At 44.5% G+C, this 27,778-nt stretch overlaps 1 protein-coding gene and 1 long non-coding RNA gene across 3 annotated transcripts; one reads left to right on the top strand and one right to left on the bottom strand.

The window, feature by feature from the left end:
- LOC108088447 lies at positions 1-2,999 on the top strand. Of its 2 annotated transcripts, XR_001771230.2 has the most exons (3): positions 4-174; positions 624-1,117; positions 1,171-2,999. It is a non-coding gene; the product is annotated as an uncharacterized LOC108088447 (long non-coding RNA). The 2 variants fall into 2 exon arrangements; XR_001771229.2 differs by having other exon boundaries at positions 1-1,117.
- Positions 3,000-11,256: 8,257 nt separating this feature from the next.
- On the bottom strand, positions 11,257-19,002 carry LOC122320714 (formin-like protein 5). The gene is made up of 3 exons (XM_043208907.1): positions 18,952-19,002; positions 13,199-14,200; positions 11,257-11,310 (listed from the first exon to the last, which is right to left on the bottom strand). The coding sequence occupies exons 1-3, from the start codon at positions 19,000-19,002 to the stop codon at positions 11,257-11,259; spliced, it is 1,107 nt and encodes a 368-aa protein (XP_043064842.1).
- Between the last annotated feature and the right edge of the window lie 8,776 nt (positions 19,003-27,778).

Genomic DNA, 27,778 nt, shown 5'->3' with positions numbered 1-27,778 from the left:
TCGCGGAATTTTGGAGTCGCTAGTAGATACTATAGAAAACAGTTTATTAAAGTCAGAATAAAGTACTCTGGAAGGCTCATACAAGTTATAACTAGATTTACGATCATTTAAAACTAAAGGAACATATTTTTTAGTTAATCCACTTGGAACCGAGAAATTTAGTCTACCCTACAAGTAAGGACTGTCAATTATACCACGTATAAGGTTTTAAAGAAATACATCAAGCATCGTTCTAGGATTAGTAAGGGAGGGCAAGTTAATGAGGAGCTATCTTTGAATATGAGGGCGGAAATAGGTTTGCATTCCAGTTTAGGCGGTGTAGGGCAAAAGTAAAAAGTTTTTTTGCACTGATGCTATACGATGCTATACTCTGATGCTATACTCTAAACAAAATAATGAACAATACCCTTCATAAATAAATCACAAGTTAATACAAAACTACAATTTATGATTTTGCTAATTAGGTTACAAAGCTGATTAATAATAGGCTATACATTTACACCTCACAAAAAATAAAATCAATCTGTTCTAATATTTAATAGGCTTTTTGTTTAATTTGCCATGGCAATATTTAATGAATTTCACTTAAATGAAATCTTTTAACCTTCATTTCCCTCTGGCAGCTTATTGTCTGATTGAAATTTAGGGAAGCCAATGATGAAAACCAGTAGTGTATGAGGGTCGTGTCAAGATAATATTCAGCAATGACCTTTACCACACGATAATACCACCTTGCAAGGGTCGAGTCTAAATTGCATTCAGTAATGACCTTTACCACATGACAAAATCGCCAATCGATTGATCGCGTTAAGCTTTTTTTGGCGTTATGGGATTTTGCAGGACGCTCGTACACGTCCACTCTCTCTTTTTCTTCTGATCGCCGATCCAAACGGACATCTCTCGCAGTGATTAAACTTTAAATTTTAAAAAGTGAATATTAAATATTGGAATTATTTGTACTGCAACAAGAGAGACCCGATTAACCCCAACTGGGAAAACCTTCAGCCGATCCCACGATCTGTGACGTGTTGAAAAGTGAAGTCAAGGAATTTGGGAATTCCCGGAATTTTGCGAATTCTAGGAATCGGTGAATTCGAGGAAGCGGCTTCTGTCAACGGTAAGCCAGTGAACGGCTAAAGGCCTAGTGATTTAAACTAGTGTTTTTACAAGGGCGGAATTCCAAGAACGCCGGAGACTCCGAATTTGAGGAGGGACTTCTCCAGACGCCTGGCGCGTCACATCGTCGCCATACTTAGGCGATCGCATACAAGCACAACGCTGCACGAGGGCGTAAGCACGCACATCGCCGCGCGAAGACGAAGGCGCCATCTTGGATCCGCGCTCGTGCAAAAGCGCACACACACATCGTCGCGCGAAGGCGAAGGCGCCATCTTGGATCCGCGCTCGTGCAAAAGCGCACACACACATCGCCGTGCAGGCCTATCACACGCACGTAGCTGCAAACGCGTGAGCACACACACACATCGTGATCACGAACGTACATCCGCGCACCCAAAGCGCCATCTTGCCTCTGCGCACACAAGCGCAAACGCCTTCGGCTCTCACGGACGCCGCATACAGGCAAACGTCGACGACGATCGACACGATCGTCGGGCCCGCCTGGATCTCTACTTTTTGTATCGTATACATAAATTTGATTTTGCTACTTTAAACTCGTAAAACATGTACTTATAAACCTCTTCGACCCCGTTATAGTTTTATGGTGCAGCAGTAGAGGATTATATATTCGCCTTTTTCTTTCATAAAACAGCAACCACAACAACACCGTCAACAGGCCTGCTGACTTCGTTGGAATTGTCGTGAGTACGGCATAGCCGTGTAATCTCTTGTATTTTCGTATATTTTTTGGCCATATATATATATATATTTCCTATTGCTTGCAACCCTTGAATAAATATATGAAGTAAATGTGAGAAATCCTTTAAAGTTAGGAACCCATCTGATTTTGATACCTTTTCTTTTCGAATTTATAAACACATACACATATCGATAGGTGATAAGCTTTTCTTAAATACTGTTAATTAGATTTAAGGTTAGGTTAAAATTTCAACATGTATATTATCGCTTTTCTTTCGTTTTCTTTATAATTATATTATATTCAACATGATTTAACTTAGTATTCTTGGAGGGCAAAGTTTTGGAAATGTAGCATAGCAGTTGATAAAGGGGTGGAATCTTCTCAGATTCCACTGGTAGGGTGGGTATAGAGGAGGCCATCACCATCTGGTCCTCCAACATCGATGGATACCTTTATTTTTCGTCCGATTCATAGCCGTTTGGTGTATGATCAGTTTTGGCCTTTTGTTTATCTCTGTCTACTATTTAATTCTGTAGCACCCCTGTTCTCTCTTAACACAAACCCACGCCACCTACCCTGAGCAGGCCGGACAAAATGTAGACAGAGCGTGTTGGGAGTGAGCAGCACTTGTGTGTGTGTTCGTTACAAGTGGCATCAATGCAAAATAGGTCTTCATTTTCAACAGTATAGATGTAGATTCCTTTTGTAAAAGACCCATCTGGACTCGCTTATATAGGTATAGATGCTAACCGTTTATAACGCAAATTATATGTAAATGCTACCCGTATATAATTCCAAATAAACGTATTTAATTTATTATTGATTTAGTTCCGGTGATTTATTAATTTCTTGTTTTTTTATTTGCCAGCATAGTTCCGCGGACCACCACCCACCCAACCGCCCGAGGGGCACAGCCGTGTATCTTACAGCATCCTAGCCCATGCCAGCCATTTAGTTTAATTGATGTTGAAAACAGCAAGTTCAGGAACTCCTATGATGGAAACCAGCAGACACACCAATGCAAAATAGATCTTCATTTTCGACAGTATAGATGTAGATTCCTTTTGAAAAAGACCCAGGTGCACTCGCTATATATAGATGCTAACCGTTTATAATGCAAATTATATTTAAATGCTAGCCGTATATAATTCCAAATAAACGTATTTAATTTATTATTGATTTCATTCCGGTTATTTATTAATTTCTTTTTTTTTTTTTTTGCCAGCGTAGTTCCACGGCCCTCCACACACCCAACCGCCCAAAGGTCACAGCCCTGTATCGTACGTCACGATTCGCGGAAATTTTTGGTCGGTAGTAACCACTATAGAAAACAGTCTAATATAGTCAGAAAGAAGTACTCTGAAAGGCTTATGCTAGTTATAATTAGGTCTACAATCATTTAAAACTAAAGAAATATATTTTCAAGTTAATCTACTTGGAACCGAGAAGTTTAATCTACCCTACAAGTCAGGACTGTCAATTTCACCACGTATAAGGATAAAAAGAAACACATCAAGCATTGTTCTAGGATTAGTAAGGGAGGGCAAGTTAATAAGGAGCTATCTTTGAATATGAGGGCGGAAATAGGTTTGCATTCCAGTTTAGGCGGTGTAGGGCAAAAGTAAAAAGTTTTTTTGCACTGATGCTATACGATCAGCGTGGACTCTGAACATGAAAGCTAATGTTTATAAATTACTATTTACTTTAGAAAAAGATCTGATGAAGGTTGGCTTTAGACTGGTAAATTATGTTTTGTTTTTTGTAAGTTTCACTGATGTGCTTTAGTGTGCTTTAACGAAGTCTTTCTTTTTTCCCAAAACGATTTTCCCTGTGCGTGTCGTCCTTCAAGTCGCACCTGCGTACATAGTCGTATGTTGTGCGACACTTCCGCTTCCTGGTGCATTTCTTCGGCCTAATGGACGTTGATTGATGGCGCGTCCAGCGACAGGTGAAAGTATATGCTGTAATGCATATTTATGAGGCAGCAGCTGGCTGCGCAGACCGCAGCGGATCGCACCGGATTGGATCGGGGTAGTCGCATAATTAGCAGCGCGCCGAGGTATGCAATGCAATTTATACGAGCCCGTTTCCCGGGGGCAATCGGCGATCTAATGCTATGCAATTTTCTGCACTCGCCGTTGCCGTTTTCCTAGCAGTTGCTATTGCAGTTGCCGTTGCCGTTGCAGTTGCAGTTTCTGGCCTGCTTTGACAGAGGCCGTTTGCCATTTCGGTATGCTGAACGGGCTGGCAGGCAAACGGGGCCATAAATTAGGCTCCACATCACTCAGGCTGCGGCCGTGGGATGAGATGGGGATGAGTCGAGGATGGGGCTGCGGATGCGGATGCAGATGAGAATGAGATGGAGCTGCAGCCGGAGCCAAACACAGAAGCATGCCAAAGGCATCAATCGGCGAGAGTGCAGTGCAGTAGATACTCGCCGCATGCAGCTTCATGTCTCCCGTACACAGAAAAAATTAAACAAAAATAGGTTCCCTGCTAATTCATTAAATTAATGCTTCTAATCTAACAAAAATGATTCAATAAAAAATGATATATATTTTTTTTAAATCTTCCTAATCAGAACAGTTGTAAAACAAATCATTCTTCCAACTAGAAACTTATTAGGTGACGATGTATTATTCAGTTAAAGGAGGACTTTTAAAAGAACGTATTCCTCATGAGAAATATGACAACTATCGTTTTTCTGTAAGTGCAGTATGAGCAGCTTCCGGAAAGGCACGCAACATTGCATATTGCGACCACACGTCGTATGAGCAATGCCAAATGTTGCCATCGAGCAGATCCAAAGCCGTATCGGGGACTATAGCCAAGGCCCAAGACTGCGTTCGAGCGCACGAGGCGTACCATCGCTCATAATTTCCAGTTCGCATATGCCAGCCTACGGCAGTCTGAGCAAACAAACAAAGACAGAGGAGCGACTGCCGAGGAGTGGAGCTCTGGGGGGCGGCGTCTCGGCTCCGCTTTGCATATCCTGCCGTTGGTGGCGCTGAAATGTCGGTTTCCCTCAACTGCTTCAACGGGAGGTCGCCCTCTCCTGTTTTATACGATCATAAAACTTTCAAATGCCATTCGAATGAATTTATTGGCGGTACACAGAAAAGTCAATAACACGTCCTTTGAGGATTTCCCTCATCAATCAAATTTGTATTGCAAAGAATGAGTTTGTATTAAGAGATAGGAATCATAGTCATAATTTAACTAAATGCTGCTAATAATTTCAATAATTTTTAAAATTTTATTTACAAATTAAACACATTGTGTGAATCTTAGAACCAGAATAAATCATCTCTTAAAAGTAATAAATACAAAAAATATTAAAGGGTTATAAATCTTTTGTATATCTGCACAATGGCTTGGTTAAGCGGTTCCCAGTGAACATCCCTCACATTCGGCATTAAAATCAAACAGTTTATTGCTTGCGAACTTCGATAACTCACGGCATATCCTTTTCTGAGTGCAGGACTTAACTCCTGCCGGCTCATAGCGGGCTCATTTATCTTCTTATCAGCTGGCAGGCCCGAAAGTGCATTGCGGAGCCTTGGCCGGCGCAGTTGTAAATGTTGTGTATTTGCGTTTGAGTGGCCACCGGGGATGCGTCCGATCCGAGCACCTGGCTATCGAGTCTCCACTCCGGTCTCCGGTCTCCAGCTTCTCGGCCCGGGAGCGGAATAAATCAAACTGCTGGCCGGCCACTTAAGCGGCCCAGTGCAGTGGGCCAATTATCACAGAAAGTTGTCCATGCCGCTGGCTTGTCGGACATTAATTTTCAGCCACAAATATTTGCACACTGCTTCCAGGGAGTTGGCAGTTGCAAGTTGGTTGTTGGTAGTTGGTAGATGGGAGTTGGGCGTTGGGAGCGACGTGCTGCCATTGCGAACGGGGGCCAAAACGGCTTAAGCGACGACAGGAACTACAACGGCGGCTGCCATTTAATCGAAGCCAACTAATTGCCCCGTAATTGACAGTTTGACTGTTTGGTAATTTGTTTTTGCATGTTGCGCTGTCAAAAAGTTTCCTTTTTTTTCCGCCACCCCGCGTTGATCGCGTTTTCCATCTGAGCGAACGCCAAAAAGCAACGGACGTTGGTCCGCTCAAAAACAGCAGCTAAGCCAGGCTAACTGGCATAAAGCCAAAAGTTTGATACAACAATTGTGTTTGCCACACTCATCCGTTGTAATGTGTTTTTTTTCCATTAGTTTTATGTAGATGATTAGCTTATTAAAGACCTAATGACTTACTATGCCTTGTAAATAAATAAAGGAACTACTTTAATGCGTAAGCCAAGTGAAATCAGACCCCACGGTAAATCAACCACTCCACCTGCACTACAGCAATGAAACCAAATATTCAGCGCCTAATTTATGTAAAAGGCAAATAAATCAATTAATGTCAAACAACCTGTGAGAGCCAGGCCGAAAAGATATGCAGACCTGGCATCAATTCGGGGCTGGGGGCACTGGCCGTTCCCCCTATTGGAATAATAATAATTAGAGACCGACTGACATTTTGAGTCGGAGGCAAATATAATTAATTACGCACCGCAGAGAACAAGCCAGCACAATACAAATTTATAGGGCAGCCCGAAAGCCTAGTCAGCAAAAAGGGAGAGGGACGAGGATTCTATCAAAGGCTCGTGCCAAGGGCCAATTCAATAGTTGGCCAAAGAAAACTTTGCCACTTGGGCCGGCATTTTGAAATGTTTTGCTGCAAACACAACACAGCACAACACACACTCACTCACCAGATATAATGAGTTAGACGAGGGGGATCGAGTACCAGGAAGTGGCCACAACAACAAGCTGGCTGGCCACAACAACAACTCCAATCAATTATACGGCCAATTAAATGCCGAAAAGCAAAGGAATTGCGGAGAAATATAATGGACTGGAATCCAGGACAGTCTGGAAATCGAGGTCCGGAGATCCTGTCTGACCGTGGCTGCAATTTATTTTACCTTGTTCTCGGCCATTTTTATTTGTTATTGAAAATAAAGATGCCGAAACACGTTGCGAAAGACAAACAAAACAAGGCCGTACAGGAATGCCGACGTAACGAGGCATGTGCAAGGATATTGGGAGCTTTCGGCAGGACTGACAGACAGCCGCTTTGTCAAAGTCACCACATACACTAATTTAATGAAGAAAGTCCACCGGGGAGTCTCTAACGTGCTCGCCCGAACATCTTCTCAGCCCGGTTATCGTTAGTTACGGCCACCAACGACATGCAAATTAATTGACCAACAAAATGCAACGAAATGAAACAAACAACTCACACGCGTCAGTCATTAGACGAAACTCGAAATAGCCCCCGAGAAAGCTGCTCGTGTCTGCATTCTAATTTAACTTCGCTCGCATTCATTTCAACTCCTCGATGGACAGGTAATTTTCTGGCAAATATTTGCTATTAAATAAATTTAGTCCAAGCCTGAGAAGAATTCTCCGAAATATTTTACAAGCTCTGCACTCGGACGGACATCGAAAGTTGGTTTATATTCACTAAGAGAAAACACTTTTGTTTGCTATTTCGGTGTGTTTAAATAATAGATATTGATTTTATGAGTTCCAGGAACTTATAAAGCTCAAGTGTTCTCATAAATGCATAATCGTATCTTGTAATTGTTGAAGCAAACATTCAGTTTGTTAAAGCCATTGATTCAATGTCTAGATTAGAGCAATTGCATTATATTATAAGTTCTTTTCATTTAGATTGATCTATCCTAATTTTTCAGTTTGTTTCTATCGGTGTAAATGCATTCATTACTGCAGGCAAATTTAGGACAACAAACAGAGGACTCAGTTCGGTCATTATTGTCCAAGACAAGCAATGAAACTAAATTTCGATTCTGGTCGAGTGGTTGCTAAACTTTAATTTTAACAATTCCGGGGTATTTCAATTACGATTACATGTGAGCCGGAATCAGGATGGCCATGGAGTGTGGAGGATATGAATCAACGCCTTGGGTGCAAATTGCTTACTTAACCAGAATGATTGATTCAATAAGCTGCGAACACATTACAGTGATTTTCTCACTTGCTATGCGAATTATGTCTTATGTTTGGAATTCTCCGTATGTCACCTTAATTATCCAATGAAAGTTTGGGGGGTTTTGGAAACGTAAACTTCGACTTTTTGATGAGAAATTCCCACAAAGTTGCAGAGGTGCCTGCTGAATGCCTCTAATTTGACAGCCGCGGCGGTTTGGCTTAACTTGGCATTGTTGTTCCGCTTACGTGATGTCTATCCTTGTTTTTTTTCCCCTTTGGCCACGCCCCCATCGGACCTGGCCGCCCTCGTCCTTGCACGAGCGACTCCTTGGCTCACATTCGGTAAAACATTTTCTTTGTGTCAGTTGAGGTTGCATTTTATTGTGTTACAACCGAGTTTGGACGCGGCCCTGCTCCTCCCTGTCTCGAATGCAGTCGCTTTGGGATTTGGCCTGACAGCCAGCTGGAAATTGCAACTGTCAATTGCATTTAATTCGCCCTGTTCCTGGCGGTCTGACCTTAGCGGGCCACCCGACGGGAAATAAAAGGAGCGAAAACCGAATTTACGCTAAATTAAATTAGGACTTTGGCAAGGGCTTAAGAGCGCTTCTCTCCCGTAGCATCCGAGCATCGGAGCATCCGAGCATCCGATATCAAGTATTCGCCGCATGGGCCGCCATTGAAAGAGAAGCTGCTGACGGCGTTTACACTTTCAAAGGATGCGTCCAACGTCGAGTGTCGCGCAAAATAAACCGTTCGGCGACAAAAAAGCTTTTGCGCGGCTGCTTTTGAAATTTGGCGCCCTCGCACACACAGCGAGAAACAAAGGAGCACTTGACGGCACACACAAACACCCCCCAGCAGCACACGCACCAATACACAGGCATTGTGGTAAAAGCTTTCAAGTGCCAGCAGCAACAACAAAAAAGGCCACGCTGCTCCTGACGCCCTCGTCCTTTTTATCTCCTTCCCAAGGATTAACCCATTTTTTTTTTTGCCAAACTGTTCGATTTTTTTGAACTGTTGCACTGTTTGGGAACATTTTTTTTCCTTCCTTTTTTTATTATGCTAGATTTTTTCAACATATTTTAAAAACATTTTAATACTTTTCTATCTTTTATTGATTTTAAATAACAACTTTAAGTTCATATTGAACTTGTCTGAAAATATATAACTAGCAAACTGTTTGAATTTAGATGTCATTGTAAAAATAATGTAAACAAAGTTTTTTAACGATTTACCAGAGTAACAATTTTGTAACCCGTGGTAAATTAGTTATCTGTTTCTGTTTCAATCACGTACTTTGTATAAAAGTGGGAAAGCAAAGTGCTTTCGCATAATGGGTTAATCGCCTTTTAGCAAGCCAGTGCGCGACACACTCGCACACACACGAAGGACGCAGAGGACGAAGGACGCTGAGCTCAGGACGCAGGACGAAGGACTCAGGACGAAGGAAGAGATGTCGGGCACTCACACAATCAGATGCGGTGAGATTCGGGCCACTCAGCCAGCAGCAGTGGCTGGCTCTTTTGGGGCGCCACCTCGCGGCCAGTCGGCAGATTGAATTAACAGAGGACTAAAGATGCTCATGGTGAGATCGGCGCAAGGATGCCGTGCGGGGGGAGAGTGGGCGTGTGTGGAGTGTCCTCGGGAGAGCAATGAAGCATTTACAGGCGCTGTGAACGGCGAGAAAGTCACCACATTCTGCTGGCGATGGAGCGACTGTTAATGCCACAACTTGGCTGCTTGGCAGTTCTGGCTTGCAAGGGGGAACTATTGGCCCTAAGGCCAGATTGTGATTCGCATTTTGGGTGCGTTTTTTGCTGCGATTCTCTCCAGGGTCCTTCCTTTTCGTCCTGTCTTGCGCTTGTCCAATTTGCCAGTTTGCTAGTTTGCCAGCTTGCCTGCTCGACTGTCAACCGCTTCCTTCGACTTTCCTTCGCCGCCTGTCACTCGTTGGCCACCAGGCAGTCCTTTGATATCGCATCCTTTGGCGCAGCTATCAAATTTCTTCTACTTAAGCAGCAGCAAGGACACTCCCGACCCGCTCCTTCTCCTCCGCTCTGGTTTCGCTTGGTTTTGTTTCAGTTTCCCACAGCTAAGAGCGAAATAATGACAGCCCCGCTTGGTATCTCCAACTTTTTGCTTGGATTTCTTCCAATGAAGTCAACGCATTCTGGCAGTCCTCGAAATGTGTTGTTCGCTTTGTGTGTCTGCTTTTTTGCCGCCCCGTTAACGCGGCATATGAAATATGGATCCACTTATGCACCACTCGCGACCCTTCGGGGCCATTAAGTCGACCAAAGGACCTCTTTTTCGGGGTCCAACGTACGTTCCTCTTCCATTGTTTTTTGCATTTCAGCCCCTTTTAACCGTTCATCTGAATGAATGCTCCTGTAAACTTAAAGTATTCACGATCTTAAAAAACAAACAGTTTTTAATTAAAGCTAAACACATACGATTTCTTTCCATGAGCTTAAAAAATAACAAACTTTAATAAAATAGGCTTTTAATTTTTTCCGCTGAATTTTATGCCTAATCAGTAATGACGTAAAAGAAACAGACGCATCTTAATATCCGGAACATAATTGTGGGCTTAACCAAAGCTTCTTAGTCCGCTAGATAAAAACTCTCTGTTTCATTACCTTTCATTTAACATTAATTGCTTTGTAGGCACATTTATATTTATGATATAAGTGCTTAGTAACACTTCCCCGCAGCCACGTTTCCAGGGAGCTGAGTTAAGTAAGAGATTTCGACAGCACAAATAAACAATACGAAATAGCTCGCAGCTTAGCAAAAAAAAAAAAAACAATAAAAACAAGTGAGCTCCACAACGAAATCCGCTTTGAAATACGCCGCAAGTGCATATGGAATATGAGCAGAACAATTATTAGATGGAAACCAACTGTTTTTGCAACATAATGCCGGGGGGCGGGGTCAAGTGGGCGGCAAAAGACAACCAGACGATTCCCCGGACTTCAAGTGATTCCAAATGCAGCAACAGATCCGAGAAAACTTTCCAATGCAGAGGTCTGGGCAACAACACACGGAAAAATATGATAAAATTGTTTTATATTTTTAAGATTCAGCTCTTACCCAAAAGACTTACTTTCAAGATGGACTTATTTAGGAAGTAAACTTATATCATAATCTGATATTTTTTAAAGTGCACATCATACACTCACAGACAGATGTATTTACCCTCACATGTGTGGCCGAGAGTACATTATAAGAGTGGGCTAGTGCAAACATTAAAGGCAGCACATGGAATGCTTTCTTTGTGCATGATAGCGCGCTCAGTTTTTCAGAAACAGGGGAAGGAAATGCAAAAACAAATGAAAGCGAATGCCGGTGGAAGGGAGGGCCTGGAAAAGGTATTGTTAAGTTTCAGGAAGACCACAACAAACCGACACATACATAAAAGCACTCTCACGTGAGTATTTTCTGGATGTATTGGATATGGAAAGCGGACGGACAGACGGACTGTCGAAAAAAGGCATTTCATGAAAGATTTAACATTCAAATGTGCAAATGGAGTCCGCTCTCCTCTGTGTGTGAGTGGGATTCTCCTAAATAAAACTACTTAAGCACATGTGAATGAACAGCATTAAGGATGCAGGACTATGATGTGCATGTTGCTTATGTTTATTTCTGATGTAAACTATATTTCTCTCGGAGAAGCAGGGCGCAAATCGAGATGCCACAGAGTTGTCGTCGGGAATATGAAGCACAAACTGCTGCCAGCAGACTTATGAATTTTTCCATTGTAATCTGAAGCGGCCTCCCCTCTCTGCATTAAGACATTGCCAACTGACCACTCGTCCTTTACCACCATGCTTTACTCTCTTCTCTGCAGCTTTCCCTGTTGCAGATTCTTAATCAGGACGAACTTATCCGCTATGCACGGGCATCAACAGCAAGGCTATCAAATAAACGAATCGTCGGAAGCGGCAAAGAAGGAAAGCAGCTGAAGAGCTGAGGAGCTGAGGAGGCGGGTCGACAGCAGACACTATCTGCTTGTCCTTGCAGACGGCCCCACCTGAAATCCGAAATCTGAAATCCGCCGGCAGGAACGTAATTTAAACAGCACGTTTTGCATGTCGCTGGCCAGGACTCAGCCCGCCGTAAAGGCCCGAAGCCCACTGCTCAAGTCCAGCTCAGCTTTTTGGCCAGCGCTGCACCGAGAGAAACCACACAGTCAGTATTGGATCCCTTGTTGACAAACCATCAGAAACTAGGAATAATTTGACATGAGCAGGGGTAAAAAATTCGACCTTCATGAAATGGAAAACTTTGAATGCAGTTCGTGTAGGAATCCCAACATAAATGTTAAGAGGTGTGCCACTTTGAAATCGGATACGAATTGGTCGAGTTATGGGGTACGGAAGTGCCATATTGGGTCACTTCGTGGCAAACCATCGGAAACCTGGAAAAATCTGGCATGAACAGGGGTAAAAAATTAGACCATCAGAAACTGAAAAACTGTTTAGAGGGATATCACTTTGCATTCGGACTCAAATTGTCCAAGTTATGGGCTCTAGTAGTCTCGCTTTAGTATCTATTGAAATTCTTCGCAGTGTGTTTATCTGCTGGCTGTTTCTCTTCGCTTCTTTACTCATATTAAATGCAAAAGTCATTGAGCGCAGGACAACATTGTGGAGAGGGTGGCTTTCGAGGGGAAGGTGGGGGAGAAGTGGCAGAGGTAGCGGCCATGGCAACAAAAACAACTAGTTTATTTCCACATCCTTGGACATGAGTTTGCTGTAAAATTTCGTGTTGATGATCTTACTAGGTTATGCATTAGTTTTTCGTGCTCGCCGTAAGTCCGCCTTAACCCCCCGCTGCCCCCTTCTCCTTTTGCCTTCCCCTCCGCCCGCTCCGATTTGCATTTCGACCCCCTTGTAGCTTTGATTTTTTGTGTCCTGTCGCTGCGCTAAATCTCACCGACATGCATGCAGATTCTCCGGGAAGAGCTGCTCCAATGTTGCTTGTCTTTTATGTTTATGTAAATTGAAGTTTGGCAGCAGCACGCCCATAAATATTAAGTATACGTGGCATTGTCCCTGCCTTTGCGAAGCACAACAAATTGCAACATTTTAGTGGCCCTGCAGGATTTGCCGCCATTGACTAAGTGCCCCTGATGCACAACAAATACACTCCGCTCGCAGTCAGCCACCTTGGATCGACAGGGAACATCTCCCAGGTGTTTGGCTCAATCTCTCATTAAATCTTTGTTTGTTATGGATAATAAGTTATTATTGTCTTGGGAGAATTATTACCAAAGGCAAAATATAGAACGAATACCACATGTTTATGGTTTTTAATTATTTGGTGTTTAATAAGAAGTTAAAGATAAATATGTACTACTTACCCGCTGGTAAACACTAAGGGCCGATGCAGCCGCGGATTTGAGGCTCTGAACGCTGTGGATCCCAGGTATCGGGGGCGTGGCAGGTGGTCTGCTGGGCAGCGGACAGGCAACAGGCGGCTGAGGCATCGTAGGCGAAGGGGGCAGCGGGGGAGGCTGCAGCAGCGGCTGAAAGTGGGTGAGCAGGGGCGGCGGCTGAGGCGGGGGAGGAACGCTCTTGGCGGGCAACAAGGGCTTGCAATCCTCCGGCGGCGGCAGAGGAGGTTGCAACTGCAAATGTTGATGCTGCTGCTGGTGGTGTTGCTGCTGCATGGGCAACATGAAGGGCACAAGGATCATCGGCTGAGTTGGAGCATTGTTGTAGATTGCAGGTAGCGTGTTGCTGGTGCTGCTGTTGCTGCAGGCCTGCTGCATGTTGCTGGTGGTCTTGCTGCAGGGTTGCAGGTTGCTGCTCGGCGCATTACAATGTGAATGCGAATGGGAATGGCAATGTTGCATTGCGAGCAGCGGGTTTTCCGGCCCAATACTGCTCACATAAGTGGTGGATGTTGTAGTTGCCGGCATCAGGCAATTGCCAATTGAGAAGTTCGGATTGGAGGATGCTGTAGGTGAAAGCTGCTGCAATTGCTGCGTGGTAGTTGTTTGCTGCAGGGTGGTGATGCAGCTGACTTGCTGGTGTCCCTGCTGCTGCGGATTTTGGTTAAGCGGAGGGGGTGGCTGTTGGTGGAGCAACCGCGGCACAGGTAAATGCTCGTATCCCTGCTTGCAGCAACGGCAATCCAGGCAGCATCCGTTGTTGCTGTTGCTGCAACAATTGTTGCCGGAGGCGGGCATTGCATACGGCTGGCTAATTGATCGAGCTGCGGAGGAGTAGCCTAGCAGCTTGGGCGCCTTTCCAGGCGGCTGCCACTGGAGCGAGCAGGGCAGGATGCCCACGAATCCCAGTCCCGCGGGACTGGCCGAAAGTCCGTTAGACAGGTTCGCTATTTTAACCACAACAGCTCGCTAAGCCTTGTTTAGCTAAAAAGAGAATAGAATCTATTAATACTAAATTATGTTAGCAGAAACAACAAGTATGTTTTGTTAAATCTAAGTTAATTCATTTGTAAATAAACTCCCATTATTAATTTCATAAGAGATTCAATGTTGTTCACATAAAAATGGTAGGAAATACTAATGTCAATATAATATTGCAAACACATGATGCTCAAAAGCAATAAACATTAGCAAATATCAACAGTGAGGGGGCTTAAAATACCAATCATTAACTTTTATTGAGTCACGCAATTTTCGGTTATCGTTTTTTTGGCTTCCCATAATTTATGTGTTATTTTCGGCACGCTTGATTAAAACGTGCGCCTTGTTAAAACATTTTTTTGGGAAAGCAAGGTAGCTCTTGAAAAGTATCTTGTTGTTGGCTCATCGGCTGTTGCCTTTCGAGTCGCCACCAACTGCGATTCAGCCTCGGTGGAAGGAGGCTTTCAGAAATCACTCAAAGTTTGTCAAGAACGAGAAAACCAATTTTTCAGCTGAGTGCATTTTAATTTCGTGTGCGCCTGTTGAGTCCTGCAGCCCGGAGACCGGAGTCCGTAGACCGTAGACCGAAGGCCCAGGACCGAAGACCGAATGCCTAACCCCATGTCCAACCTCAAAACAGTGCTGCGTGTGCGGAGGAAAAGTTTGCTTTTCATTGCAACACGCTTGAAATGGCAACTTGGACAAACAGCACGAGGAGGAGCAACAATAACACCAGGAAACCCGAAAAACTCGAAGGCAAATGCAAGAAAAATTGGCTCGGCCTGTTCCCCTTTTTCTTCTAACTGCCTATTCCCTTTCCCTTTTCCTTTTCTTTTCTCGGCCAATTTGCATGCCTCTGTCCACAGTCCATTGTTGACTTCGCCCGCTTCCCTTCTTGGCCAGAAACGAACTCTTGCAGCAGGCCAAACAATAGAATATTAGATGTGACAAAACAGGTGCACCTGCCCAGCGATTGCAGCAACTGCCTTTGGCCAAATATCTGAGCTCGGAGATATGCAATAGCCCCAACCGGTTGGCCATGGCTAATTGTCAGACTGCCTGCCGGCCAGAAATCCTCATTTTATAGCAGGCCTCCAAAATCAATCGGGATCAGAAGACAAGGACTCCCAAATTGCAGTTGAGGAATGAATACGGGATAATTGGAGTATTTTGGCAATCAATCAGTATAGAGACAGTTTGGCAACAGAATCTAATGATCCAAAGGAGCTTACCTTGATTTTACAGCAGAGGCAGAGCTATTGGCGTTCCACCGTGGAACTGAAAGGGCAGAAATTAAAGTTTCCAGAGCACTATAAGGTAAATTTGTAATGAGGAAGATCAAGAGGATAACGAATTATTTGCAACAATGTGCTTAAAACTTTGTTATTCTATTCAAAATTCAAAAACTACACCGAAACCTGTTAAGACAACAACCACACTCTGAACGACGCAGATTATGTCCATAAAACAGCTCCTGACTCCCGAAGAATTCACCTCCTCCGCTCTGCCAAAGAAAGGAAACAAATATCTTGAAAACAAATTTCCATAATTCCATAAATACTTGGCCCGCATAATGAAAAATATTTGCACAACTCAAGATCAAAAGTTTGGTGGCAGAGCAGGAATAGTTTCGTTTTCGGGTTTAGACAGGCAAGACAGCAACTTTCCGACTCTTGCCGGCGATTAAGATGCCAGCAAACGGAAAGTTTGCTTTTGGCCAGCAATTTCCAGCTGCAATCGTGTTCAATTTGTGTGCACAATAACTGGAGAGATACGCGTGCATATGCAACTTTTGTGGCTCTCGAGCTTAATTACGAAAACCGAAAGGGGTTTAATCCAGGACATAATCACTGGCAAGGACACACACCGACCGCCGGGGTCCTTTGAAAGTATGTTTTGTGGCCCCGGCCGTTCGTTTTTGGGGGTTTGGGGCCAAGGCTGGCAGTACAAAGAAACTTACAAAAGAATTTGGTAGCATCAAAGCAAAAATTTTTAATGAATTTCTTGCCGGGCAGCCGTAAGCCTCCAAAACGCACCGCACGCAAATGCAAAGGGCCCAAAGGACCTGGTTCACTTCACCGCCACTCCTATCCCCGTTCCCATCCCCTCCATCCGTATCCTGTATCCTGTATTCCGGGCACGGGAATGCAGGGTCAAAGGTCCGGCCAGGACCGGCTCCACTTCATCTTCCCTTTGCTGCTGGGGGCTGAATGCTGGGTGCTGGCTGCTGGCCCGGCAATCGTGGCCTTAATTAAATTTAAATATTTTATCACCGAAAAATTGCCAGGCGGCAGCAACTGCGCAACAACAACAGCAACAACAACGGCTCAAAAGGGTGCAGACGTGTGTGTGGGTGTGTGCTCGAGTGCAGACAGCCGAAAAACACTGATGTGGGTGTATTTTTCATTATTTGCCCAGCGCTGCAACTTTTTTCGCCCCACATCCTCGTCCCCAGCCATCGCCGCACTTCATATTCAATTGTGTTGAATAATTGCCATACGGTTTTTTGACCAACGGTTTTTGACACTTTCCTAAAAGGACACACGCGCCCTCAAGTGCCCCGCCCCATTCTGCTGCCCCGCCCCCTCGCACACACATACACACACTCACAGCTCGAGAGCAGCCCTCATGCCACATTCGAAGTTCGGTTTTCCCTTTTTTCCAGCGACCGAAAAGTGAGCAAAACACTCAACCAACTGGGGGAAACTCCGAGGACCTCTGGACACTCACATACACAAGCAAGCACACAGCAACAACAGCGGGCTAACAACAACAATTACAAGGGAAACTCGGAACAAAAACAAAACATGCCAAAAGCGTTTTTTGAAATATCTTTGTAAATATTTAAAATGCTCTGTACATGCGGGTGCTTCAATCAAACCGAATCGCCAATGGCCGGGGGGCGAAGAAAGGCCAGGATGACGAGTGGAGAGAGGAGATGGGGTATGGGAAGGTCCTGGAAAAGGTCCTCGGACCGGGACCAAGGCTATTGTGCGCCAAACACATCCCGGGACAAGTTTTAAATAGTTTTTGTTGGCAAATGTCAGAATGCAATTTGATATTCATAAATTAATGAAGCGCCATTGCAACAAAAAATCTCCCCTGGATTATAAAGTTTTTACATAAATTATGTTTGCGGGCTTTCGAGGGAAGAGTTGTGATTTAAATCTGGTATTTAAATGTGTAATCCCGGCTTGATTATGAATGCATTAGAAAGGGGTTTTAAATTAGACATTCCTACAAAATTCCATTAAACTATGTATTTGGAATGGGATTTGGTCCTATCAAGGCTAACTAAACTAATTAAAATTCATTCGAGTGTAGATTGGTGCTAAAACTTAATAACAATTTTATAATTTTCGTAAATAATTCCTTCAATATTTTATTTCATCAATTGTAATAATGTACTCTATTTGTCCAGAAAGCAAAAGTCGATAGATAATAAAAAAAAAATGCTTAAAAAACGTTACAAACTACAGCTTAGTAGTGTAAAAATATTAACATAAAATACTTGAGATGTTTTTTATTTCTCTTTATTTTGAAATGCCCGAAGCATCAACTTAATTTCTTGCCAGTATGTAAACTGGTTCGTTAATAAGAGTTTATGTTACTCAAAAAATATTTCAGCTTACATATTTAAGTTGAATTTTGATCGGGAATACTTTGACACAATACAAATTAATCGTTTGCATTGTAAAATGTCTTGATAATGTTGAACTGCTGTATTTCAAACCATCTTCTTTCTTATCCTTCTTAAAGATCTGTACTCTTGCACACATGCGCACTTATTGAGCCACTTTTGTCCTTTGCGGCAACTCGAAAAAATGTAAACAAGGTCAGGACACGTAGGCCAAAACACGCAGCACAACAAAGAGAGCGGCCTGGTGGCTCCTTCTACTCACTCTCTCTCCTCAGCCGAAGTGCAGTGCTCACTCACACTCTCGCACAGGTCCTGGCAGGACACCGCCCGAATGGCCCACTTTGGACGGGTTGTATCGAATTTTTGCACTGCCACACAACAAAACTCGCGATTGGGAGAGGCAGGAAAACAAAACAGCGACGACACGGGAAAACAGAGAGGACGAGCACGTGGCAGCCGAAGTGGTTTACGCACCGGGAAAACCGGGAAATCAGGAAAGGCTGCTCAAGATTTCTACGATTAGTTCTCAGCGGAAAGCAGCGCCTCGTGTCGACGAATTGACACTGAAGAGCCACGTCGCCAAGTCGCAAGTCGGCGTCCAGCAGTTTCAGTAGCGTTTGAAGTGGCAGCGCTGCACCACCACCGAAAAAAGCGAGCCACCACACACACACATACAGGCACACACACACCGATGCACACGTGTGTGCCACCAATACAGGACAAGGCAAAGCGAGCCAACGAAAGGCGAAAGCCTCGCTCTGTGGTTGACATTATCGCATGCAACTAAATCACACGCACACTCACACTCGCACACACACACATACAGCTGCAGCTGCACCCACCCCTCGTCCTTGTCGCACCGCCCCTCGTGCGCTCATTCGCTCGTGCAACGTGGCGTATGGGCAACAATGGAGAGACGGACCACACACACTAACTGCCTTAGCACCATTTATGGCATTTGATATGCTAATTTGCACGTTTTCACAGAGAGAGAGAGAGCAGTGGAGAGAAAGCAAGAAAGCGAGAGCAAGGACATCCACCACCAGGACACGGAGGTGCGAGTGTGGCCATCTGCTTAACGAAGCCGGCTCATCGTCACCTCCACTTCCACCTCCACATCCTTCGTCCTGGCCAAGTGGCCCACGAGCATCTCTGAGTTATGAGCGCTCTGTTTTGATGGCTCTTCAGCGCGACCTGAGTCCTGCGTCCTGAATCCTGAGTGGCAGCAGGTTAGTTGCCTGATGAGCTGTACTTGGCCATATGAGCTTACTTGGAGATATTCTAGAATATTTAGACGCTTAGGGAAAGGTATCGTAAATCATAAAATTTAGGTTTAGGTTAAGGACCATTTTTTCTAGTTTATTATAATTATTTTGAATTTGAATGCTTTGAATTAAATTGAATTTTTTTTTAATTTTTTTTTATTATTTTTTTATTTTTTTTAAAATATAAAAAAAATTCAAATTTGACTTCCTTCGCCTTTAATTTTCATATATTAATAAACCATTATATAATATAATTAGTATTATTTCCCTTTTCTACTGGACGTAGCGCATTTTCCCAGTTCGTTGAGGTCCTTTGGCACCATCAACCACCGAAGAGCAGCTCCACGTGCGCTCTCTCGCCTCTCTGCATGCTGCAAGGATACTCACCAACACCAGTGCATCGCAGCCCAGTGGAAGTGCATGTACAAGACAGAGGCGGAGTCTGAAAGCTGGCCATGTAAAAGCCACTAGGACTTATGTACCCAAAGGGGAGGTGCCTTCAAAGGCCAATATATAGACGCTGAAGAGCTGAAGTTTTCCGCAGGAAAGACAAAATGGCGGACAGTTTTCCCGCAGATTCGTTCGAGACAGATCCTCAAAAGAGCTGACCCCCGGTGAATCGACGCCTCTGCGCTTTGTTTACGAGTTGTTTGGGGGAAATTCAATACAACAACAGGCGGCGACGGCGTAAATACGATACAAGCCACGAAGAGTCGCTCACCGAGAGCGAAAGTTGTTGCTCCTTGTATCGCAGTTTTCCTCGGCTCGCTCTCGGCTGCGAAAAGTGCGATACAAGCCAGCAACAACTACGAATTGTCCTTGCCTCGGCAGCGAGCAAGTGGCATCCTGTTGAGCCTGGCCGAGTCAGCTGACAGGACTCGGCACCTGACACCTGATGGCCGGTTAAAAGGCATCCAGGCATCTAGGCATCCTGGCAATACGAAAGGCGATGGGCAATGGGCGATGGGCAACCGGCGTCCAGTTTGACACTTTCCGGACATCATCTATCGCTGGTCAGGGGCACGTGTGACACTATCGCAGCCGTCGCTGCCCCAGAAGCTTGTCATCCATCTCGACAGGCCATGAATGCTGCCCCGCCTTTATCGGTGGCAGACAGAATCCCCCACCGCTGCTTCTGCCTCCGTCTTCTTGGCAAATTATGCAAATTTCAGATTTCCAAAGTAAACATTTACTTTACTTTCCAGCGCAGACAGCGTGGCCCGGCGGCGCTAAACCCCGACTGCAATCTCCATCGCTCCTTTCGGCCATTTGACATTTGTTAAGTTTTCTTATCGCGCGCTTTCATTAGCGACCGTCGTCTGGTTCAGCCAGGGACCTTCTAATTGTCTTGCAAATTAGTCCGCCAGCGATGGAAAAAATGCGACCCCGAAGTGAATCGGGGATTCCCGGAGTCCCAAGCCCGGTCTATTTACTCATCGAGCGAATGGGATGGGGATCATGTGGCATCTGCTTCAAGGAAATGAAAAGTAAACAAAGCTGCCGTGCAACATTCGACGGCATGTGAGCGGGCCACCCCCGTAATTTTTGAACGGCGATTTCCGCTGAGCACGAGGACGTGCCTGTGCCTGTCGAGGATTAGCCCCAGACACAGGACACGCCAGCTGCCGAGCGTCACCGGGTCCGGCGGAAACGCACAACAGACACGGCCCACTCCGGCGTGTTTTTGTAGACTTTTTCACTTAATCCCCCACTGAGTGCCATAATACAGACCAAACGGCAATCGATTAACTGCCAAGTGGAAGGCTTTAAAGTGGCTTTAACCAAAGTCTGGCGGGGTGATGCACAGCCAGGAGGAAGCCTTGAATATTTCATGAGGTCTGTTCTTAAAGAGTTTTTTTCGTTCCAGCACTGACAGAAAATGCCAACGTTGCAATCGAAGTTATTTTAAATAATTATGTCAAGAGTTTATGTATTCAAACTTAATTAAAAGAAAAATAAAATCCAAAAATTTAAGCTCAAGTTTACTGTACCCCAATGCCTTTTCTGCCAACCATTATAAAGTCAATGTGCTGTCATTGACATAATTTACAGATACTTTAAAGCATCACCGCCCTCCGACTTCAGCGGGAAATGGCTGTTAATTTGGGTCCCCAATATTTCATTTATTGCTGGGAGCAGAAGGCGAAATGGTTGTTGCTCTAATTGAAAAATTATTGTCCCATAAAATATGTAAGCTCCCTAAAAGATATGTTCGCGAATTTAATTGGCTGCAAAAGTTTTAAGTACTTTTCACTCGCGGTATTAAATAGTTGGCGGAACACGAGTTGTTTGAGCCCAGCGTTTGATGGCAGCACTTGGGCAAAGTTGGAGAGACATCTCCAAATCGCAGGGAATAAACAAAACTTCTTTATATATATTCTCGCATAATGAAATCCCCCAGCGACTGTGCCAGGCAAAACATTCTGCAGAATTACCCTTAAAACAAAAATGCATTATTGTCATCTAAAATGCAAGCATGCATTATCCTGTCACAGGTCCTTTGAGAGTTGGCTTTTTGCGTTGCTCGCCGGATGCCTTGGCTCCAGCTCCGGTTTCTTTGCTCCTGCTGCAACGTTTATTATCCGCCCCGCCCGAGTCCTGGCGAAGGAAGCCCAGACAATGGTACAGTCCGTGTCCTTCATAAGCCAGAGAGCTGGGATCAATTTGCCAGCAGCCAGAAACCTTTTTAGTTGCGCATGCAAATATGACAAACACACACAGTTATAGTAGTAGACTGTATGCCAAGGAGTAACCCTTCCCCTTCCCCATTCCCATCTTTAGCCCATTCCAATCCCAATCCGAATCCCCATTCCTTCCCAGAGCACTCCGATCTAATCCACTCCTTGGCCCTGTGGCCATCGCCATCTGCGTCTCGTGTTAATGCTGCATTCTTGGGGGAAATTATCGCTGTCGGAGGGCCGACTTCCAAGACTTCGACTGCAGTTGGCCAAAATTTGAATTTGCCAAATTACATATTGAAATATTATTGCAGTGTGCCGCCCCGAAACTTGCCTTGCCGGCAAAGTGCGAATTTGACAATTTTTTCCCTTTCGGCTTGTCCCTTTTTTTTCTTCTTCCCGGGACTCGAAATTGCTTTCAAATTATTTTGTCAGATGCGGAAACGTGGTGGCGACTGGTTCCCGTTCCGGGCTCCAGTTCGCTTCCGGTCCGCAGTCGTCACTTGCGTGCAATTTGCGGCCAAGGCGAGTAGAAATTGAACGCAGATTATTATTGCTTATTTCTGCATGCGTTGCAGGTTCGCCGTTCGCCGGATTACAGTCATAAAAGCCGGGCCAGGGAAATCATACGGTTACGGCCGGAGACTCTGCCAGGGTGGAACCCGCTCTTATGAAAGTCCGTGCTCGTGGGCAAACCGAATCATAACCGAGCTTTGTTAAGGTAAGCCACGGCGGGAAAGTTGAATATTAACGAGGGAGTAGGATATACCCTTCCTAAGACCTAACAATCGACAGTGGTTTATCTAATCGTTTTTTTTTTTTTAATTTTTTTACATCAACAAGTTTTCTAAAATCGTGTTTAATCATCTCGGTCGAGAACATTTTAATTGGATTTAAAAAAAAAATAAAAATGGGGAAATACATATGCAAATACATTCCGAAATACTAAAACATTTTGTTCACATTTAACAATTGGGATTTTGTAAAATATTCATAGACAAACAATATTATTTTTCGTTAGAGCCATCAAAGTTTGAATCCTCCCAACATATCCCCTACGAAAACGGGGTATTCGAACGCTTGCGCTTAGAGCGAAACTGAAACCACAGCCGCAAATTGAAAGACAATAAATGTGCGCAGTCATATGGAAAATTGTGATATTCACACAATTTAATTAACATGAATAAATATTGTTACAGGCAGGCGGTCGGACGGAAGGGCCTGACTTGTACAACAACAATGGCAGTAGGCAATCCTCGCAGTCCTGGCAATCCTGGCAACCAGCTAACGAGCGGCCAGCATGGCGTATGAGTAACGGCGGGCGTTTGATTGTCTGCATGCAAAAGAAACAACAAACTGTGGGCAAACAAATCGAAAGACACGCCAAACTCCGGGGGAGTGCGGCAAAACAAAAGGCTCGGCAGACGGAAAACATCATAAATCCCCAAAATCTCACTGTGTTATTGTTCGAAAGCCGAGCTCATCAGCGGTTGGCAGCTGGCAGTTGGCAGTTTTCAGCCGGGATTGCCGTCGCACGCCTGCACACATTGTCAGCCACTTGAATTGCCAGCCGGAATGGCGGCTAATCAGACCGTTTTCCAGGAGTTAACCGGCAAATGTCGCGACATTGCCACGCCACGCACTTCGAGGGCTCTTCATTAGTCCGTTTGCAGAGGGATTTTGAACACACAACATAATTGGCCATCTAAAAGAGGTTCAGGTTTAGTAGATTTAATACCTAAGGTTATGCTTTAAAAGTTACAATCATTTTTTAAACTTTTATTTGACTAATATAATTTAATATCTTTAAAATCATTTAATGGTTAAACTTATATTATGGACAATAATAAAGCAACCAGAAATGAAGTTCGCTTATTCCTTGAAATTGGTAGTTCTTTTTTCTTCGAGTGCCAATATTTTTAGGTTTGGGTTGTGTCCCCGAGATTTGGATTGAAATCACAGCTTGACTGTCTGCGACACGGCTTTATTAGGGTCTCCCTTCCAGGGTCGCGATTTGTTTTTGCTTTTGAGCTGTCACCTCTGACCGCATGACCGACATGATTCCAGTAGATTAAGTGGAAATGTCAGAATTTGCTTCGTCCATTTACGACTTGCTTTCATTATGCTAATCAAAGGAGAGCTCGCAATAAACAAACCGAAAATTAATGCTCATTCTGCCAAACAATTTCATTAGCAAAAATTTCAATTAGTTGCACGATTGAATCGACAGGATTTCCACAACTTTTTAGGGCCTGTGTGAGTGTGTATTAAAATCAATTGTAGAATCAGTAAAAAGTAAACTCGAACTGGCGGCGCAAAGTTTCGCGATTCACGATTGAAATCTTTTACGGCCAGAAATTATGAGAACATTTTCAATTTGAGTTCTCGTTCTCGTTCTCGGGCGCGGGAAGCAACAGAGCGTGACACAAAAGTAAAGCAAACTTTTCGCTTACAGTTTCATGAGCACGGGGCAACAATCGCTTCACTTCAGTGGCGAAGACGTCGATTTGCCAGCAGCACCACCACCCTTACGGAGCCCCCAACCACCGAACTCGACAGCGGTGGCAGCAATTCGCATAACAATAACAATAACTTGGCTGCAAACATTTCAATACCAAGATTCAGCCACGTTCCAATCGTCGGGGCAGCCAAAGTACAGATAGATGGATGGGATCCGAGCACTGAGGGAAAAATATGGTTTCTTAAATGTAGGAAACTGATCTAAGGAAAAAACCAAACATAAAAATATGTAAAACCAAAGGGCTTTTATACATCTGCTTGTACGCAATTTAAGCTGCCCCTTTTTTTGCTAGTCAAACTTATTTGTGTTTCCTATATTCAATCGTGAGTAGCTTTAGTTTCTCCGAGTGCAAAATAAGAAGGGGTATCCGAAGACGTTGGAGCAACCGGTTGGCTTTGGCCGCAAGTCAAGTGTTTCGGGCGTGGGTCCAGGAACAACACTCACCCGCTTTCCTTCTCGGAAAAAAGTCAATTGTTCAAGTTAAAGTGAAACTTTCTCAAGAAGTTTTCCCAGACGCAGCCGCCTTTCTTTTCGTGCCTTTATCTGTGCTGAAGTGGGATCCAAGGAACTGGGGATCTGGAACTGGGGATCTGGAGCTGAGGGGAGCGGAACGAGGGGAGAACGCTTCAATGGTTGCCATTGACACGTTAACTTTGCAATTGCAAAAGCCCCCCGATTGCCGCCCATAATCTCGTGTCTGCCGCTAAACGCAGTTTTTCCGCTTATTTTGCCAGCTGTGCGTCCTGTGTAGACAGTTCCTTTCGCTGCGTGCCTTATCTCCGCCAGTCGCCGTGTCCTGCAGCCTTAAACATGGCTGGACAAATCGTCCTTTAAAATTCAAGCGACTGTCGGTCGACAGCCCCGCCAGTTCTTTCGCCCACCCTCGCCTTTCGCCCGCAAAATGCACGACACTCTCATATTTCAAATGTAAAGTTCATGTTTATATTTTGGCTAATGTTTTTTCTAGCCGGGTGTGCTGGACAAAATAAAAAAGGAGCCGAAAAAAAAGGAGAACAAACCACTTTTGAGTTTGACACCAGCTGGTGCCTGCCTGCGGTCGTCCTGGGACGGCGTGGCCCCCGGCAGCCCTTTCCCTCCCCCATCGCCCCCTCTGCGATCCATGCTGCCTGAAGTGGCCGTAAAAGCTTTCAGCATTAATAGCTTGAGTGAGTTTCAATACATATTGTCAATATGGCCATTGGCCAACACACTGATAGAAAACTAATGGAATGGGGAGCTCACTTCCTATTTTAATTCAAAGCATAAAGGTATACGAATCAAGCACTCATACCTCATGTGTTTCTATTGTTAGAAAATATAAATTTATAACTTACTAATTTGTAACCTTATTCCTCAGTAGTTTGTTATTATTCGGGTAAACGGTTGATAAACTTTATAACTCATAAAATGGTTATATCTACAGAAAAGAAAGCATTTAAAATGTTATACAAAACATACGAATATGGGATTTATATCTATATATTTTTCTCTCTGCACACACACACACTGGCCAACTGGCACGCACACAGCTGCAGCGGCGGCGAGTCGCCAAATTGATGACAGTTTGCCAGAGTCAGTTGCAAAAGCCGCAGCAGCTTCCATGGGTCTCGGGGTCCCAGGGTCCGTGGGTCCATGGGTCGATGTCGATGGCGGTGGCGGTGGCGGTGGCGGTGGCGCTGGCTATGCATATGTGGACCGACCCCGGCTAAATACATTGAAATGGCTTTGGCTATTTGTTTTTGGGGTTTCGAGGGGTTGGGGCTGCTGACTGAAGAAGGGAGAAGGAGTGCGAGGGGAGCTTAGACTGTTATGGCTTGTGCCATTTTGGCACTTTGTAATTGCCTTGTTTGCCCTGTTGTTTTTTTTCTAGTCCACTGTTCTTGTTGTTATTGCCATGTTGGCAACGCATTTGGCTTCGTTTTTTGCGGCCTGGCCGGGGTTTTAGCTAAATCAATGCCATGAGCCATGTTTTTATATATCAATATTTGCAGAGCGCCATGCAATAAGGGAATTACAAATACATACGAGTACGGGCGGAAATTCGCCTCGACTTTCGGTCTCTCAGGGAGATAAGCCTTGCTTATGGCCAGCATAAAAATCCATTGCCAGCCGCAATCGGGCAATTAAGGAAATATGAATATAAATTGGATAAAGATGTGTGATTTTCCGGGCAAGTCGGACCCGAAATAATTTGCCATTCGTTGTTGCAATTGAAATTCCGCCAGGCCCCAAATTTCCCGGAAATTCCTCGGACCGGGCGGATGCATTTAGAATTTATGTGGCACTTGTCGGCCGAAAAGTCGCGCGAATTTATGTCCCGCATTCGGTGACCACTAACCGTTGGTCGAACGGCGAACAGCGAACGGCGGGCTTAAGAATACTTTGTCCGCCGGCCATCGTTTGTTTTATTGTTATTGTGCAGTCATGACTTAAAAATTTGTCGCCCGGACTTTCCAGGACCCCGAAAACAGGAGGTCTCCGAAACCCAGGCCTTGCAACACCGACAGCCATGACAATGCAAAGCAATTTCCGCCGGCGGAGCTTCGTTTTTATTTGGCCATTTGTTTGTGGCCCCTCCGGCCAACCTTACATGCCGACCCCACACTCGGAAAAAGTTAACCCGAAAATTCGAGAAGTAACTCCATAAACAGTTTATTTTTAGTGACTTCTAGGCCTGAAGAAAATTATTCTCGCGTTAGGAATTCATTTTATGAATTAATAAATAATAACTCAATGCAATTTGCTATTGTACAAAAGTTTCTTGAATAAAATACTATTTAAACGACTCAATTGCAATCACATCTTTTAAAAGCTTTCCATTTTTTCAATTTTGTATAGTTTTTTCAGAGTGCCAGAGCTGGGAATCCGTATGCGGGATCTTGATGCGCGGATTTGTCTATGGCAGGCGGAAGTCGCAGCTCGGGGAGATGCACTCGTACGCGCGGTGCAAATTTATCGTTTTTAATTTGCCGCAAGCGCAAGAGGCGAACAAAAAAATCGCAGATAGGCTAGTAAATAAAAACAAGAGCGAAATATTGAGAGGAGTTGGCAGCGGGCTGAGAAAAATGGCAGCCGCGTAATGCCTTTAATGGTTTTGCATGCGGAGAACCCCTTCTTGGCTTTTAGCCTGCGGCGACTTATTGAAAGCGATAAATAAGGATTTCCGGTGACGGGCAGATGGGGCGTATGAGCAATGGGGCACGTGGCAAAAAGACGCAATAATTATGCGGTTAACGCAAATTTGTTTGCGGATTGGCTCAGCTTTTTGTCGGCGGTTAAGTGCTAATAAGAGCAGCGCCTCGTAAATATCCACCGCAAACGCCATAACTCCTTGGCCCCAAACTTTCCGACCCGTGGGCTCAAGAGAGTGGGGGCCATCAAGCGCCCCTAAATGACTGCAGTTGCACTACACTTTGAGTACGGAAATTGCAATTTTATAAACTGAGGAAATAAATTCGCCAG

The sequence above is a fragment of the Drosophila ficusphila genome, unplaced genomic scaffold (assembly GCF_018152265.1).
Source record: "Drosophila ficusphila isolate 14025-0441.05 unplaced genomic scaffold, ASM1815226v1 contig_791, whole genome shotgun sequence".
NCBI classification, from domain to species: domain Eukaryota; kingdom Metazoa; phylum Arthropoda; class Insecta; order Diptera; family Drosophilidae; genus Drosophila; species Drosophila ficusphila.
Note: the sequence above shows the minus strand (reverse complement) of the source record. Positions and strands in the feature narration are given on the sequence as shown.

Coding starts and splice junctions, on each gene's coding strand:
- LOC122320714 (XM_043208907.1), bottom strand. CDS start 19,002: ATGCTCGTGGGCCACTTGGCCAGGACGAAGGATGTGGAGGTGGAAGTG. Junction 14,201..18,951: donor ATGTGGAGGTGGAAGTGGAG/GTGACGATGAGC, acceptor AACAAGGCTTAG/CGAGCTGTTGTGGTTAAAAT. Junction 11,311..13,198: donor CCCTTAGTGTTTACCAGCGG/GTAAGTAGTACA, acceptor TTTTTTCGACAG/TCCGTCTGTCCGTCCGCTTT.